At 51.1% G+C, this 15938-nt stretch overlaps 7 protein-coding genes across 7 annotated transcripts; 4 read left to right on the forward strand and 3 right to left on the reverse strand.

The window, feature by feature from the left end:
• Positions 1–119: 119 nt before the first annotated feature.
• Positions 120–1533, forward strand: KD926_002832 (uncharacterized protein; the record flags this gene model as incomplete). The annotated part of the gene is made up of 4 exons (XM_053094398.1): positions 120–211; positions 266–480; positions 539–1331; positions 1386–1533. 4 exons carry the CDS (start codon positions 120–122, stop codon positions 1531–1533), a joined length of 1248 nt encoding a protein of 415 aa, XP_052950831.1.
• Positions 1534–3023: 1490 nt separating this feature from the next.
• Positions 3024–4769, forward strand: KD926_002833 (aldehyde dehydrogenase family protein; the record flags this gene model as incomplete). Its single annotated transcript, XM_053094399.1, has 4 exons — positions 3024–4026; positions 4077–4161; positions 4210–4268; positions 4318–4769. 4 exons carry the CDS (start codon positions 3024–3026, stop codon positions 4767–4769), a joined length of 1599 nt encoding a protein of 532 aa, XP_052950832.1.
• A 164-nt stretch (positions 4770–4933) lies between these two features.
• On the reverse strand, positions 4934–6243 carry KD926_002834 (FAD/NAD(P)-binding domain-containing protein; the record flags this gene model as incomplete). Its single annotated transcript, XM_053094400.1, has 2 exons — positions 4934–6130; positions 6190–6243. 2 exons carry the CDS (start codon positions 6241–6243, stop codon positions 4934–4936), a joined length of 1251 nt encoding a protein of 416 aa, XP_052950833.1.
• Positions 6244–6734: 491 nt separating this feature from the next.
• Positions 6735–8089, forward strand: KD926_002835 (uncharacterized protein; the record flags this gene model as incomplete). The annotated part of the gene is made up of 5 exons (XM_053094401.1): positions 6735–6937; positions 7002–7217; positions 7296–7316; positions 7373–7422; positions 7482–8089. 5 exons carry the CDS (start codon positions 6735–6737, stop codon positions 8087–8089), a joined length of 1098 nt encoding a protein of 365 aa, XP_052950834.1.
• A 400-nt stretch (positions 8090–8489) lies between these two features.
• On the reverse strand, positions 8490–10864 carry KD926_002836 (uncharacterized protein; the record flags this gene model as incomplete). Its single annotated transcript, XM_053094402.1, has 3 exons — positions 8490–9046; positions 9101–9173; positions 9224–10864. The coding sequence occupies 3 exons, from the start codon at positions 10862–10864 to the stop codon at positions 8490–8492; spliced, it is 2271 nt and encodes a 756-aa protein (XP_052950835.1).
• A 1296-nt stretch (positions 10865–12160) lies between these two features.
• KD926_002837 (CocE/NonD family hydrolase) lies at positions 12161–13983 on the reverse strand (the record flags this gene model as incomplete). The annotated part of the gene is made up of 2 exons (XM_053094404.1): positions 12161–12298; positions 12355–13983. 2 exons carry the CDS (start codon positions 13981–13983, stop codon positions 12161–12163), a joined length of 1767 nt encoding a protein of 588 aa, XP_052950836.1.
• A 491-nt stretch (positions 13984–14474) lies between these two features.
• On the forward strand, positions 14475–15667 carry KD926_002838 (Clavaminate synthase-like protein; the record flags this gene model as incomplete). Its single annotated transcript, XM_053094405.1, has 4 exons — positions 14475–14749; positions 14800–15003; positions 15063–15485; positions 15538–15667. The coding sequence occupies 4 exons, from the start codon at positions 14475–14477 to the stop codon at positions 15665–15667; spliced, it is 1032 nt and encodes a 343-aa protein (XP_052950837.1).
• Positions 15668–15938: the final 271 nt, after the last annotated feature.

A 15938-nucleotide genomic window follows, 5' to 3' on the forward strand; every position in this document is an offset into this window, starting at 1 on the left:
CAGAAGCTCTGTCGAGCGAAATATTCATTTACATGTCTATTTTGTAAACTTGGTTTTCTTTCCGCTTGGTATCTAGTTTCTTTGCTTCGGAGGTGCTTTCACATTGTGATTTCGAAGTCATGGCCCTGCATCTACCGCTACAAGCCTGGCAGTGCTTTAAACAAAAGGCTACCTGGCGGACTCGCCCGCTAGCCCAGAACCTTATTGCTGGGTAAGTGAATATCCGAGACTGATGTCTATGGGTGGGTGCTCATTGTTGAAGCAGATTAGTCCTGTGTCTTCTACCCGGCGTCTATTTAGCCCTGACAAGCCTCGGAGCCGGGGGTGGGAGATCCAGCTCGGAAACACTGGCGTCTAATGTCAATGCGATCTTGTACGGCGTCTTCGCCGGCACGGGCTGGCTCGGTGGCATCGTCATGAACCTCCTCGGCCCAAAGCTCACCATAGCTTCCAGTGCGATCGGATACATTGCATACACCGGTGGGTTATCCGGAAAATTTCCCTCACACAGCTCAGCTGGCTTATACCAAACGAACAGCTGGGTTATTCTATTTCGACACGAGCGGCAAATCGTGGTTGGCATACATGGGTGGCGCGCTCGAGGGGGTCTGTGCCGGATTGCTATGGGCATCGGCAGGTGCCATTGCATACTCTTATGCAGAAGAGAGGCGCAAGGCCTTCTACGTGACAATTCAATGGGTATGCTGCGTCGGCGGGTCAACTATCGCTGCAATCATCGCACTGGGCATCGATCTTCACAGCCGAGACGAGAGCGCCGGAGCTCCGACCAGCGTTTATGGCGTTTTGATCTCTTTGCAGGCATCTTCCATCGCCGTAAGTTTACTATTGCTTGTCCGGCCCTCCGAGGTTCAGCGCAGTGACGGACTGAGAATTGCCAACTTGTTCAATTCCTCCGCCATGGATGAGTTGTGCGGCACCTGGGAACTGGTGAAAGAGTGGCGGTTTATATTGCTTCTGCCGGCTATGTTTAGCGGCGAGGTTACCCTGGCGCAACAGAGCTCTTTGAATGCCCACTATTTCGATCTTCGCACACGATCCTTGAACAATATTCTGTTTAACTCTGTTCAAATACCAGCGAGTCTTGGGATTACTTGGGTCCTTGACCGTAGTCGTCTGTCGAGTCGCAAACATAGATCGTTGGTTGCCATCTCTATCGTAACAGTTTTCACAGTTTCAGTGTGCTCCTGCCAGATTGCTTGGCTATCACAGCATAGGATTGATCGGAAAGGCCAGGGAAGTTTGACGGACTGGAAGGACTCGGCATTCGGCGGGGCATTTGCTATCTATATTCTCTATGGCGCAGTATACGGGTAAGCAGCTTCTTCTTCCATGCAACACCTCCCTGTCTAACGTTCTCACTCTAGTGCCTTCCAAATGGCAACACAATACCTACTCAGCTCATTCACTAACGAACCATTGAAGCAAGACCCCTTCCCAAACATTATCTACCACTTGATGAATATTAACGTGCTTTCAGACTCGCGCGATATTCGGGTTTGTTCAGAGGAGTGAATGCACTCGGCATGATGACTGCGTTCTTAATGGACGGTTATGGCGTGAGCTACTTTCATCAGATAATTTTCCAGTTTGCCTGCTTCGTTTTGGGGTTGGCATCGTTATTTGTGGTGGCTTCGAAATATGTGACCAGCACGAACTATGGCAACGAGGACAATGTAATTGCACCGCAGCACGTCCAGGATACTCTTCGTCCTTCTATTTGCCTGGAAAATATGCCCCCGCCAGAATAATGTGGACACAGCGAGACGACAGAATGTACGAGTATAGGCTATGGGTCTGAAATTATTTCCATTCGTATTTGCACTGCATGAGGGGTAACATGTCCCCTTGCCTATGCCGCATTAATGCATTGATGTATGTATAAGGATCCAACTATCTGAAACGGCCAATGGAAAAGCTTTCAGCAATATCATGTCGCACAGGGTGCACGCGATACATATGGTTCCTAAGCCAAATGGCGGGCCTTGCTCTCTTGCGATTTACAACAGGTAGTTCGCTTGTTCCAAGCTAGTTAGTTTCCATTGCAACAGGATGATTCCTGATTCTTGCGGCTTGGCCTTGCGGCTTGGACCAATGTCTTAGCTAGAGGGCAAAGCGTATTAAGAGGTCGAAGATTGAGGCCGCGAACCTAGGTAACTAATTAGTCAATTCGCGAACTAATAACTAGTTAACTAGTTAATAAAACGGATTTATAAGCTTCTTGAAATTGGGTGGATGTGCATGTAGGGTGGTATTATTAATGTTGAACAACGTTACAGCGAATTGATTGGGATCTGCAAGATACTACGGTATGTAAAAAACATGGCGACAAACACGTTTCAACTCTCGCACACCGCGCCCTGTGGCCATGTGAGACGCCCCGAGCATCGTACTGTAATGGCCAACGTACGGCTGAAGAGGAGGCAAATCGTGCCCTGCCTCGATCCATCCCCTTCTCTCATTAAATTTGCTGGCTAGACGCCTCTTGGCGTTGGATTTATCGAAACGGCGAACAAAGAATCCCTGCCTAGGATCCAGTTTTCCTGGAACTAGCGCAGGAATCCCGGTCTACAACATTCGCTAGCCCCGTCAAGCACCGCGCAACCGAAATGACTTCACAAGCAAATCCAGAAACTCGCCGAGCGCTAGTGAAACCTGACTCAATGAAAGCGCGGCGTCGTGCGGTTACCAGCAGCTATGCGACCCACCTCGTCCACCATCGTCACTAATGATTGATCACTGCTGCCTACTCCGTAGGCCCTACAGATTGCACAGCCGTGGAGGTGAAACAATGATTGAAGCGGGGATGTGGCATCGCCCTTTCCCGAGGCATGCTCGGCCGGGCCTTCCTTCTGCCACGGCATCCAAGACTGAGTCTGTAATCCCCGCACATTTGACACGGTCAGTCTTCATATCTGGGTCTTTTCCCTCGATTCCCTGGATTATTGCGAGTTTGTGGAATTGTAGAGTGTTGTACAATTACGCTCACAGCGTCGGTTCCCGCGATGACCATAGCCTATACTCCAGACTCCCAGGTGGAGACTGCGTATCAAACCCTTCGCGACACCTTCCGATCGGGCCGCACTCGGGAGATCGCCTGGCGCAAATGGCAGCTGAAACAACTGTGGTGGCTTGTCGAGGAGAACGAGCAGCGGATTCTTGATGCCCTCCACCAAGACCTCCACCGACACACCTTCGAGTCCATTTTCAGCGAGTTGCGAGGAATAAAGACAGACATTCTGGACCATGTCAAAAACATCGACAAGTGGACCGCAGACCAGGTACCGAACTCGGGGTTGGTCATGAAGTCGCTACTGCGTCCGACCATTCGCTATGAACCCCTCGGCGTCGCATTGATTATCGGGCCCTGGAATTATCCCACGTCGCTGATAATTCAGCCCTTGACTGCCGCCATTACCGCCGGCTGCACGGTGATGTTAAAGCCGTCGGAGATTGCCGTCGCTACCCAGAACCTGATGGTCGAGCTGATTCCCAAGTACATGGATCCCAGCGCCATCCAGATCGTGACCGGAGGAGCAGCCGAAACTGGGAGTCTCATGGCGCGGAAATTCGACCATATCTTCTTCACGGGATCAGTTAATGTAGCCAGATACGTTGCTGCCGCTGCGGCGAAGAACCTCACCCCAACCACGCTGGAATTGGGAGGGCAGTGTCCGGCTATTGTGACTAAATCGGCAGATATCGAGGCAGCCGCGCAGGATATCACTTGGGTTAAGTTTCTTAATTCGGGGCAGATCTGTCTCTCAGTCAACCATGTGTTCGTCCATCCGGACGTGGAGAAGCAGCTTGTGGAGCGACTGACCTTCTACTTCAACAAATACTTCTCCGAGGGAGAGAAAGGGATGACAAGGATCGTGAACCAAAAAAATTACGATCGGTTAAAGGGGCTGTTGGAGAAGACGAACGGCTCGGTGCAAACTGATGCAGTCTTGGATACCGAGAAGCGCCAAATTCCTCCCTCACTCGTCACGAATGTCAACATGACAGGTACGCTTAGACATGACCATCCTACTACTATCAACAACTAACTTTCTTAGACACGCTTCTTTCCGAGGAGCTCTTCGGATCTATCTGCCCCGTCATCACGTCGACAACCCAAGATGCCATCCACTCGATCAACGAGTAAGCAAACTTCAAACGACCACCGAAAAATGCTAATTATCCCTACAGTCTCCCTGCGCCTCTTGGTCTATATATTTTCAGTCATGACGAGCAGGAGATTGAGCATAGTGAGTTACGAGATATCTTCCCAGATCAAGCGGTTCTAACGAGGACCAGTCCTCTCATCCACCCAGTCCGGCGGCGTCACCGTCAACAAAGTCGCCTTGCATGCTGCGGTTCCTGGCGCTCCCTTTGGTGGTGTCGGTGAATCGGGCCACGGATACTACCATGGAGAATGGGGATTCAAGGCTTTCTCTCACATGCGCACGATCGCCCGACCGAGGCCATTAATGTCCAAACTTTCTACCTTCGCACTACCGCCATACTCGATGGACAAGTTGAAGTGGCTGCAGGTGAAGAACAGTCTGGGATTCAAACGAGACTGGACTCTGGAAGATGAGAGGAGAGCGAGTAGCCGAGGCTTATTGCAGAAGCTCGGTGCGCGCGCTATTCACATTCTCGCGCTTTTGGTGTCTCTTGGCTTGGTGGATTACCAAACAAACCAACGTTTTGGATTACTTCGTCGAGCTATCGGGGCGGTTGAGTACATCCGAAAATGGTTTGGATGAGAGTATCTCTATTCTATCATGGTAGTTTCCCGGCCTTAGAGTCTTGCATATTTTGTGAACTTCACTGTACATAGGTTAGATTGGTATGGGCTCTTTGATGGCACCCTCCAGTGTTTAAAGATGTCTAGTGGTTCAAATATTGGAACTATGACACAAGATAAGTACTATACGACAACCTCTGTTTTTTGCCTTTGGGACCAGTCCAGCGCTCCTCCATACGAGCAATTGTAATCCATAAACTCCCCTGGACTCATCTTCACTCTTGTGTTTCCCGGGTCAGTTGCTGGCTTTGCTGCTTGTCGACTATAAGCCTGAATAGTGCTTGCCCGATCGTGCCGACACTCGAAGACGGCTCTATTGACTTTTTCAATCGCGTCAACCGACTTCGGATCGTTCTTCCCTTCAAATTCGGCGAAGAAGGCCCCGACAGCCTCCGCATCCTCGATCGCCTGACTGGCGCCCTGGCCCTGAGTCGGCAACATCGCATGGGCCGCATCGCCAATCAGTAACGCTCTTCCTCGGTACCACGTAGGCAAAGGGTCCAAATCGCGCAGCTGCCACAGTCCGACCTCACCGGCGAGCTGCAGCGGCCGTTGCGCCCACTCAGGGAAGCCGGAAAACGTATCCAGCATTTTATTCCGATCTCCAGCCGTGGTCCAACTCGTGTTATTCGAAGATTCCTGCATACGTTCGTCCGGGACAAGGGCCACAATGCCATAGATCGAGCTGTTTCTCGCCGGACCCATAACCAAACGACGATCAATTCCCATTACCATGGTCGTGCACGATCTGCAAGGATCAATCACATCGGCGAAGTCGCTCTTCCGTAACTCCTCTGTCGGAACCATCATTCGATATGCGGATAACCCTGTCCTCTTCGCCTCGACGTCCTCCCCAAGCACGGCTTTTCGAAGGGAGCTCTTAATCCCGTCCGCTCCGATAATCAGATCGGCCTGCATCACTTCCCCGTTTGCCAGTTCCACCCGCCCCTCTTGGCAATCACAACCTACCACTCTCGATGAAACCCTCACGGTGACCGGTCGCCCGGGGTATTCATCCGCCGTGACTCTATGCTTGAGCACAGAATGCAAGTCCGCGCGATGATAAACCATTCTCTCAGCGCCGTACTTCTCGCTCGTCAACAGCGGAATGTTGATTTGCATTTCCCCATCCGTGTTGTAGATCTCAAACGCCTCGTCGACCATTGATCCTCGGTCACGGAGCAGCGCAGAGAGACCCCATTGTCGCTCGACGATCTTCGAAGCATTGGGCTGTAGGGAGATCGTGGCGCCGATTTCTTTGTTAATGGGTGATTGCTCGAGGATGGTGATTTGTCGATCGTCGGCGCGGAGAGCAATTGCCTGGTGGGTTAATGGTCAATGTTTTAGTATAATATCATAGAGGGAGGGAGAGAACGTACAGCTGCTAGGCCGGCAATTCCGCCTCCTACGATGATAATTCTGAATGGGTCCATCTCGTCGTTTCTTTCGCTTGACAGTGTCATGACAATAGAATGCGATAATACCTATATGAATCGTGATCGTCCTCGACCCCCGCAGCGAGAATTCGGGAAGTGGACGTGGACAAGACTCGAGCAGACGAATGACACTGATTTTGATGCATTTCCTCCAGCAACAGTCGCTAAAATCCATCACGATTGGGTATTCTCATGCGGGGGTTTATTCATGGCAGATGATACAATTCGGAGCATGCTGGCGGGTCTCGGGGAGCCCCGAGCAACACGGCAGTTGTGAGGCCGCCGAAGAGAGTCCTCCGAAGAACGCTGAGTATCGTCTCATTTTCTGTTCGGGGCGGTTCGATCCCCGAGATTCCTTCAAAAATAACATGCTCTGATCTCATACAAACCTCAAAATAAAAAAGGCTGTATCGATCAAGTCTGATCCAGGTCCAACAACACAAGTCATTCCTCCGAGAACTCAAACTCATCATAGTAACAAGTTCACAATGTCCACCACTACCACGATCAACACCCAGCCCATCACGGTGACCACACCTAAGGGTCGCATGGCCCTGGATGGTGAGCCCACCAATTACGGCGACTTTCGCGACGACCTCAACCGAGACGGATACGCCGTGATCAAAGGCGCTGTGCCGCGCGACCGAGCCAACAAGTACTCCGATGCGTTTTTCGGATACCTTGAGGGATTGTAAAGATCGCCTCTTCTGTGCTACCTCCAATCTTTCTGAATTGAAAGCTAATCAAGCATATAGTGAACTTGGCTACGATCGCAACGACCCATCCACTGTCCGACGCGCCAAGCTTCCCGTTCTCAACGAGAAGGGCATGATTCTGAGCTATGGCGTCACGCATGAGCAATGGGTCTGGGATATTCGCGGCGAGCCAGGAGTCGTGGACACTTTCGCGAAGGTGTACGATGACGAAGACTTGATTGTGTCCTTTGATGTTGTCAATGTCGGATTTGCCAAGTGAGTCATCTATGTTGCACTCGCTCTTTGCCACTCGTCTCGATGGGTAACGCGAAAGCTAACATGACGATTCTATAGTCGAGAGGACCTCCAAGAGAAGTAAATCATCTGGCTCTCAATGACCTGTGCCAAATATATCTAATATAAGAACACAGTAAACCTTGGCCCCATCAGGACCAGGACCCAGCCAAGCCCGGATTCCGCTGTATGTTTTCCTTTCTACCCGGCTCTCGCTAACTACCATACTGACCTGTAATTATACAGGCCTTCAAGGCCTCGTCAACCTCAATCCATGTGGGCCCAACGACGGCGGACTCATCGTGTGCAAAGGCGGACACAGGCTCTCCGAGCAATTCCACCGCGAAATGGCCGACGAGCCAAAGATCCCGGCCTGGACCTCCGAATGGTTTGGATATACAGAGAACGGCATGAAATGGCTCAAAGACCATGGTCTGGAATGGGAGAAGGTCTGCGTGGAGCCCGGAGACCTGATCGTTTGGGACAGCCGCACTCCGCATTACAACGTGCCTCCGAGTGGAAAGCAGGACCGGCTGGCTGTTTACACGTGCTATACGCCTGTTCGAGAGGCGAGCCAGGAGGATCTGTTGAAAAAGAAGGGGGCTTTTGATAGTTTGTCCCGCCCATCTCCCCCATTTTATCTTCAAATGGTCGGCCGAGTAAGTGCTAACTGGAGTATAGAGCGTCTGGGAACAACTCATTGGCCAAATGCAGCGCATGTTTCGCCCACGAATGTCGCGATGAGAGATGGAAAGCCGTGTTCCAAGAGCCGAAATGGGCCTGTTCAGGATCCAGTCCTGAATGAGAGGACGTTCAAATTGACTGGCATTCCGTATATCAAGCAGGAAGCTTAGTGGTTGAGTGTAGGGAGAAAGTCACCGCTTAAACAATTTTACATGATTTGGAATTTTTTTTTTTTCTAATGGTCACTTGTTTTTGGCTTGAGTCGGTGACCTTCTGATGGTCAAATGTTAGTAAATGATGTATATTGGTTGCTTATATTTTGATTCCTAAGTATTTATTGTATCCCGCAAGTTGACATAGCATTCAGCTCACGCGCCTTTAATTATTTTGTCGCAGTAATACATACACAAGAGCAGGACCACTTCTAAGGGTGGAAACCTTTGTAAGAACACATCTTAAAAAGCAAACTATGATCACGGTCATCATCGCATTTCTCGCATCTCAGCAAAACTACAAAATAAGGCAATTAGTACACTATATCATCTATGTCCACACGGTCGCCTCAGTCCCTTAGGCTGCATCTAAGCCCTTCGGACTATCAAAATACAACATCCAATTCCACAAATCCTCCACATTGTAACCCTCGAACGGGAAGACGCCTCCATCGACAGGATTTGGACAATCGCCCAAGGCCGCAAATTGGTCCATAAATGAACCATTCTCTTGTGCAGTGTCCTGTTCTTGATTTTCTTGTGGGTACCGTCTCCCAGCTCCGCTGTCCGCAAGAGGCATATAGGAGGTATTCCGAGAGGGCTCATGGTGTCGTGGATTAAACTCTGGGTTCAATGATGGATGGGAGATACCGGGATGAGAATCAATCTCTCTTCTCCAGGGCATTGATGGATTGTCCTCGTAGGTCGATGGTGTGAGAAGAGGATTCTGAGTGTGTCCGTTGGTGTTGTTGTCCTTGTGAGTCGTGCTGACGGATGGGGGTCGACTGCGTTCGTGCGCTTGGCTAGACAACTGTGCTCTTGCGAATCTCCATGGCGAGATAAGAGAGCCTCGCTCCTCTGAGCGTCCATGGGCTTCAAGGTGAGCTGCAGTCTGGTCGTATATTACTGCTAGGCCTGTTGTTGAAGTTAATAATCGAGTGTCAAAGATGAAGCGCAGGCACAACCGACCTTCTAAAAAATGAACATTGCCATTAGAACTAGCAAGTCGCGTACTAGTATACTCCAAACAGGCCTTCAGCAGCTATGTCCTTTAGCGACCGTCTTGTTGTTCTGGGGTGATTGATCACAAACCTGTAAGTCCATAGCCTGAAGCTTTGATTCCGGATGTTTCATCAGGTAGATAGCCAGAACGATGCAGGCGAGTAGCGACGGACCCGCTGGGATAAGCCTCGAATCGGCGTCTCTCTCCGAGAGCTCAATGCTCACCTTTGCAATAGCTCGGGCGCTATTGACACAAATTGATTCCCCATTCCGCAACCGAAATTGTGAAGGCTCGTCCGCGCAGTGTTGAGCAATCTCCCCATTGAAGCTTGCTGATGGCGCGATCAATGCCGCACGGTGCAAAGCAATCAGTGTCTCCTGGTACTGAATGGACAGGAGCGCGACCATGTGGAAATCTGAATCCTGGCAGAACAGGTCGTTACCTGGTCGGAGTTCGGGAGGAATTTGGTTGGCCCAAGAAAGAAGAGAATGGTCGAGTCGGGCCGTGTCCAGCAGAATCTGGCGGACACTTCGAGATCCGGCGCGATAGTTGTAGATGTGTTGGCTAATGTTACTTTGGAACTCGGCGAGCCCAAGATGCCAGTAAAGCAACGAGGACTCGGAGGAAAGGGATCCAACGGGGGTGATATGTTCCCGGATAACAGCAGGTGGACGTCCCGACTCGATCTCCATCATTTTGTCGAGGCAACAGCAAACTGCCCAAACTTGCCTATTCAAGCTTTTATCGTCGGATGGAAGGCTTGATGAATGACGATAGATCCCCAAAGTATATGCGATGCGGATTGCAAACCCGAGGGTCTGCCATGCAAGACCTTCTTGGTTGCGCCCACGATAAACGATAGTGAAAAGTAGTAACGTTTGAACAGCAGGAAAATATGGTGTGACTATGATATGCGAAAGCAACCCGGTCGCAGCGTGGCAGTATTTGTCGCCTTGTTCCGTGATGCATTGGGCTGTTTCGTCGGCACCGAAACTCGTCAGAAGGTAGGCAGCTGCTAAGACCGGGATATTATCCCGAGGGAGCTCCGTGTAGTCTGACAGTGCAGAGAGCTGTTCGATGCCTGCTCGGATGGTCTTAGGGTTGAAGATTGGATAGAGCGGGTGGATCCGAGACTCGTAAATAGTCAGATATCGTTCACGCATCTCTCGGCTCGGTAGTGTCGGCAGCGATAGTTTCAACGACAGTTCCAGTTCTTCTGCGTGTCGCATGCCATGCCGAAAAGAACCCGAGATCGGTTTCAGTCTTGCTGCTTTGAAGAATACATCCAGAGACTTGGCGAGACATTGCGAGCTACTGCCTCCCATGATCTTCATGCGATTCGTCTCATGTTCCACGTTGACGGACGTGATGAACGGTTGATGCACGGGCGAGACGCCGTCCGTCTTCTCGGTGGCAGTCATGCCATCGTTCGGTGATGGCTGTTGCTGCTGCCCCTCAGGGATCAGATCCTCCTCCCTCCCTGACTCCCTGCCTGTCTCCCTCTCGTCTTCCCTCCGGGCAAAAAAGCCTCCTCCCTTCTCCGGTAACTCCAGCCATTCCCGCACGCCTGTTACACCCGGTCGCTGCGGATCAGTCGTGACGCAAACCTGATTTCGTTGTCGACAGTTCCGACATTTCGGATACTCCGCGTCACATTTCACTTTTCGCTGTCGACAGACATTACAGGCCATCGACAGACGAGGCCGTTTAGCGGCCGGGGGTCGATCCATCCCGAGGCACGGTGTCCGATTCACCGTCCTTGACGGCGACTGTACAGGGCCATGCGCATCTTGACCTTTTGGCTTATCTCAACGCTGTCCCGACATTCTCGCGCATTCCTAGTGCCAGTGACGGCCGGGGGTGTCCACATGCGTTAGTAGGGAGATACAATGGGAGCAATAGGAGGCGCTAGATTGTTAATCCCGGATAAAGGAGTCGTGGAGAAATGCGGGGTCAGAACCGCGGGGGATCAGCCTCCTGACCCCGGCCACCCGCTACTGAGTAGGTAGAGACTATTGCCTGGAGCTCTCTACTCCGCCAGATCCTGTCAGCTCCTGGGACAGCATTGCAATGATTGCATACTCAGGGTGGCCCTGGTGACCTCGGTTCTGGCTCGGAGGATCAGCCCCCCGCTTTCGGGTCCAATCGGTGCACAGCGTTACTAGTGCCCTTCTGCGAGAGGGTGTCGGGATCAATTCACGCATCCCTGGTGACGGGAATTGCGTCAAAACCATTTGCCGTGATTATATATACGATCACGTTGATTGTTCCTGGGGTTGATTGTTGGGAAGGTGATGATGAACCAACAACTTGTTACTTGATATATATCCTCATCGCGGTTAGCGGTCAAGCTTCAATTGCAGGTGTTTCCCTTTATCTGAAAAACATCTGAGAATGCTAGAAGCAGGCCCAACAATCAAAGCACCATTTCTTTTTTGAAATTAACACTCTACAAATGTTGACGAAACTGGTCATCCGAGCGGCTCTAACTGCCGGAATCTGCCTGCCATTTTACATGCCCTTCACGCGATCCCGCGACTGCAGAAAAAACAGACTAGATATCCACGAACGTGAGAACACCTGACTTTGGGTTAGACGTATACCGAACAATATTAATAAGTGATAGGCTATCCAGAGCTAGCACGGACACTTTCGTGAAAAGGTCATTGGCAAACTATTGTGTATTGGAGGCTTCGATCACTCGACACTCGGCCAGCAATTGAAGGTGTATCGCGGCGACTCAGGTACTAAAGGTGCATTCTGCTGGGCGCGATAAAATTGTACATAGAACATAGGCCGCAGCAATTCCAGTGTACCGTATGCTTCTTCCGCACGATTGGACATGATAGAACCCCGATGAACTCGTCTTCCGGGTGGCAACTGCTAAACTACCATAAAAGGTCGAAACAGATATATCTTTACGGTTGTGAAATATGAGTCAATCAAAGATCTAACTAGAACTTGTCTTCGAGAATTGCAGTGGCATTGTCTCACTAGTTTGGCTATTCTTTTTGAATAAACAAGTCTCAAGTAAATGGCAAGATGAGAGAGCTGGGATAGTCTCCGCCACAGTGAACCACATGCTTCCCCTTATTCAACTCGTGTTCCGGCCGCGGCTTCGACCAGGTCTTATATTCTGCGATACTAGGGAATTGTCCAGAGACCTGTGAAAATTAATACAAAATCAATGCTGAGCGCCACTTCATGGATGGAAACTTACCCGCAGGCTTATCGATTCACCAGCATCGAAATCAACGCCCATTGCCCAGATACCAATCTCCAATTTCACAATTGTGCCTGGCTCCACCTTCTCCTGCTTAGAGTGGGGGTGGAATGGGAATTGCGGATGAATGCTCTTCGATTCATCGAATGCACGATGGGACGCCCTCAGAATGCCCATCGATCCCAGGTGGAGATTCAGGCTCGCCTGGTCGGTCTTTGGGATCTCATCGATGGCGTTGACTGGAGTCGCATGGATGGGGAAGTTCAAGTGCATGAGAGGCTTGCCGTCTTTGTCCTTCTTCCGCAGAATGACGAAGACGACGAAGTCATCTCGATCCTCACAGGACATGTATAAGACTGCTTTAGGTAGACCAATGAGTCGGGATGGTTTGTCGAAAGTGTAGGAGAATTCGGCGAAGCTGGAAGTGTCCTCGGAATTATAGGACACCGTGTGTAGATCAGTAGCCGGTTTGGAAGCGAGTTGATCTTTCGAAAGGAAGAGTTCGCGGTACTCGGTGTTAGGGACAGGGAAGTCGCCGAGAATAATATCGTCAATAGCCTCCCGATCGCCAAACTGCAGCGCTGACCATCGCACCTTCGGTGTCTTTTCCCACTCATTTTGAACGCCCTTCAGATAGCGGTCGAAAAATAGGAAAAGCTCTTCCTCGGACTCAGGGCAAGAATAGAGCTCGTACCACTCCTGTTTACTGCCCCAGCGAATCCATTTCTGATCATGCGGCAGCTCCAACCACGCGCGAACGGATCCCATCGTGTGGATCGAGCTGACATCCGATCCACGAATATACACCGGGCACTGTACTTTTGAAATGTCGGCCCTCTTGTCTTCCCAGAAGGCGCTCGAGACCGGCGAGCGACGGTACATTTCCTCAAAATCCTCTATCCCGGAACCGTCGGGTCCACGGACGATCTCGTTCGTAATCAGGTCGAAATTGCTCATCGAAAACCAGCCGCCACGACAGAACTGCTCGCGATAGATATCACCAGATCCTTCCCATGGTGCGATTGCCTTTAGCGACGGGGGCTGCTGCGAGGCAATGAACCATTGAGAAATTGCCAGTGCCGAATTACCGGCCATACCGATGGATCCATTGCACCAGTCCATAGCAGCGATCGCTTCCACGACGTCGTATCCATCCTCGGCGTCCTGGGAGCCCATGACGTTGATGAGCCCGTCGCTATTTCCAGAGCCACGAGTATCGACGCTCACGATGGCGTACCCTTGAGGACACCAGGTCTGAGGATCCAAGCCCTCGAACTTTTCGAGACCGCTGAGATCGGACCGCGGAACGCAGCAGTTCCATGTGGTCATAGGAAGCATGTCCAGTGCGCTGTACTTTTTGCCGTAAAAGGACCAGCTCAACACGGCCGGGATTTTGCCCGTCTGGTCGGCCGGTCGGTAGATGTCTACGTAGAGTCGACAGCCGTCACGCACGACAATCTCGACATCATGGTCAACGCGAATTGAACTCTTCAAGGGTTTGGCATTGAATCCATTCCAGCCACTGGGGAGTACTTCGGTCTTCCCCGGCTGGAAACCGGAGAAGCCATTCTCGCCAAGCTTGGGGGCTTTGATGCGCTTGTAGGCGGATTGGACGGGAGGAGGCATGACGAACAATGAGAATGAATGGGAGTGAGTGGAATGAGTCTGCTACCAGTAGGAGTTATGCTTAATTCTTCCTTCACACCTACTCGATTATTTCAATTGACTTAAATGACAACAACATAGCTACAGATGATTCCTTCTTCCGGAGCCAAGACGTGGAGATCAAAACGTCTTCGCCTGCGATCGGATGTCGACCGACCTCCACCTCCTCCTCGGGCGACTAGCGCCCGAACGGTCGGGGGCTACTGGACTTAGCGTTGACCTCCCCCAGACTCCCCCATCATTTCGGGGGCCTCCGAGCCCCCTCGGCCAGCCTTGATGCCCCCGAAATGTCTCCGATCAGACCGGAGTAGTTTCTCAATCTTGCGGGGTGTTTACTTAAGTGAACTTTGGGTTCCCCGACAGACGGACAGTATCAGACCTCACCCAAGGGACAGAACAGAGATCAGAAAGAGAAAAAAACCGACTCCACTATCAAATTGCCTATTTCCACCATGTCAACCACGACTGTCCAAGAATTGGCTGCGGCCACCAACGAATCCTACACCATCAAGGACCTTGTCGACTTCAGCAGCCGTACATACGGCGACTGGCGCGATGAGTTTCACAAGAACGGTTGCGTCGTCATTAAGAATGTGATCAGCCCCGAGCGTGCCAAGTACTACTGCGACAAGCAGATCCAGTGGCTGAAGAACTTTGAGCTGGGATTCGACGAAAATGATGAAAGCACCTGGACGGCGGAGCATCTGCCCGTCAGCTTCAAAGGAGGGTAAGTGAACTTTTCTTTCTCTGTTTCGGCATAGAACTAACAAGCCCTAGCATGTACTTCGCCTACGGCTCCACCCATGAGAAGATGGCATGGGAGGCTCGCTCCGAGCCTGCCGTGGTGGACATCTTTGAGAAGTTATGGGAGACTAAGGAGCTTCTTTGCTCATTTGACGGGCTGAATATCTCCATGCCCCGCCGTAAGGATCTAAACTGGAGTCCTTGGCCGCACTGCGACCAGAACCCAGACCGAAAGGGGTACGCATTGATCCATCAAGCGGCAGCGGCTACCCCCACATACCACTAACAACCTGCAGAATGCAAGCCGTGCAAGGGCTGCTGAACTTCGCGCCGAACGGTCCGAAAGACGGCGGTCTCATGCTCATGAAAGGATCGGCCAAACTGTTCGACGAATTCTTCGCTCAGAAGCGCGAGCAATACGACCACGAGGATGCGCCACCCCCGGAGATCAAGTACATGGATCTTTTCCTGTTCCACGACAAAGACCTGAAATGGTTCCAAGAGAGGGGCTGCGAGCTGGTCAAGATCAACATGGAGCCCGGCGACTTTGTGCTCTGGGATTCGCGCACCATGCATTATGCTTGTCTGCCCGAGGGCGATCAAATTCGTCACGTTCAGTACATCTGCATGACGCCAAAACGGTTCGCCACGCCCAAGGCCTTGGAATTGAAGAAGTATTGCTTTGAGAATTTCATGGGCACTACCCACTGGCCGCACTGGTATGTATTTATCTTTCCTTTCCGATTTAAGGCAGTGATTAACGCAATCTAGCAATATTCGTCCTGCCAGTGAAAAGCCTATGCGGGACGGAGAGGTGTGCCCTAAGTACCGGACCGAGCCATTTGAGAAGCCGGAGAGGACTGATACCGTGCTTCGCTTGGCTGGTGTTAAGGAATACTAGAATTGATATTTGATGTAACTCCGTGTATTTATTGTTATTAGTCGATGATAGTTAGAATGGAACATTGTTTTTGAATATCTTCATTGGTCTTTGTATGGATCCAAACAATCATCTTCTGCCCAGAGCATACACCACTTAGACAACCCTGGATCATGGATCATGGGCTGCAAAGGAGGTGTGAAGAATGGAGACAGTTGCTCATCACTTGTTTCTCGGAGACACAGATTATGGAGCAACCGGATACCGAGAAACAAGTGATCAGCAGCTGGAC

The sequence above is a fragment of the Aspergillus affinis genome (assembly GCF_023601865.1).
Source record: "Aspergillus affinis strain CMG 70 chromosome Unknown NODE_161_length_67583_cov_88_479572, whole genome shotgun sequence".
NCBI lineage: Eukaryota > Fungi > Ascomycota > Eurotiomycetes > Eurotiales > Aspergillaceae > Aspergillus > Aspergillus affinis.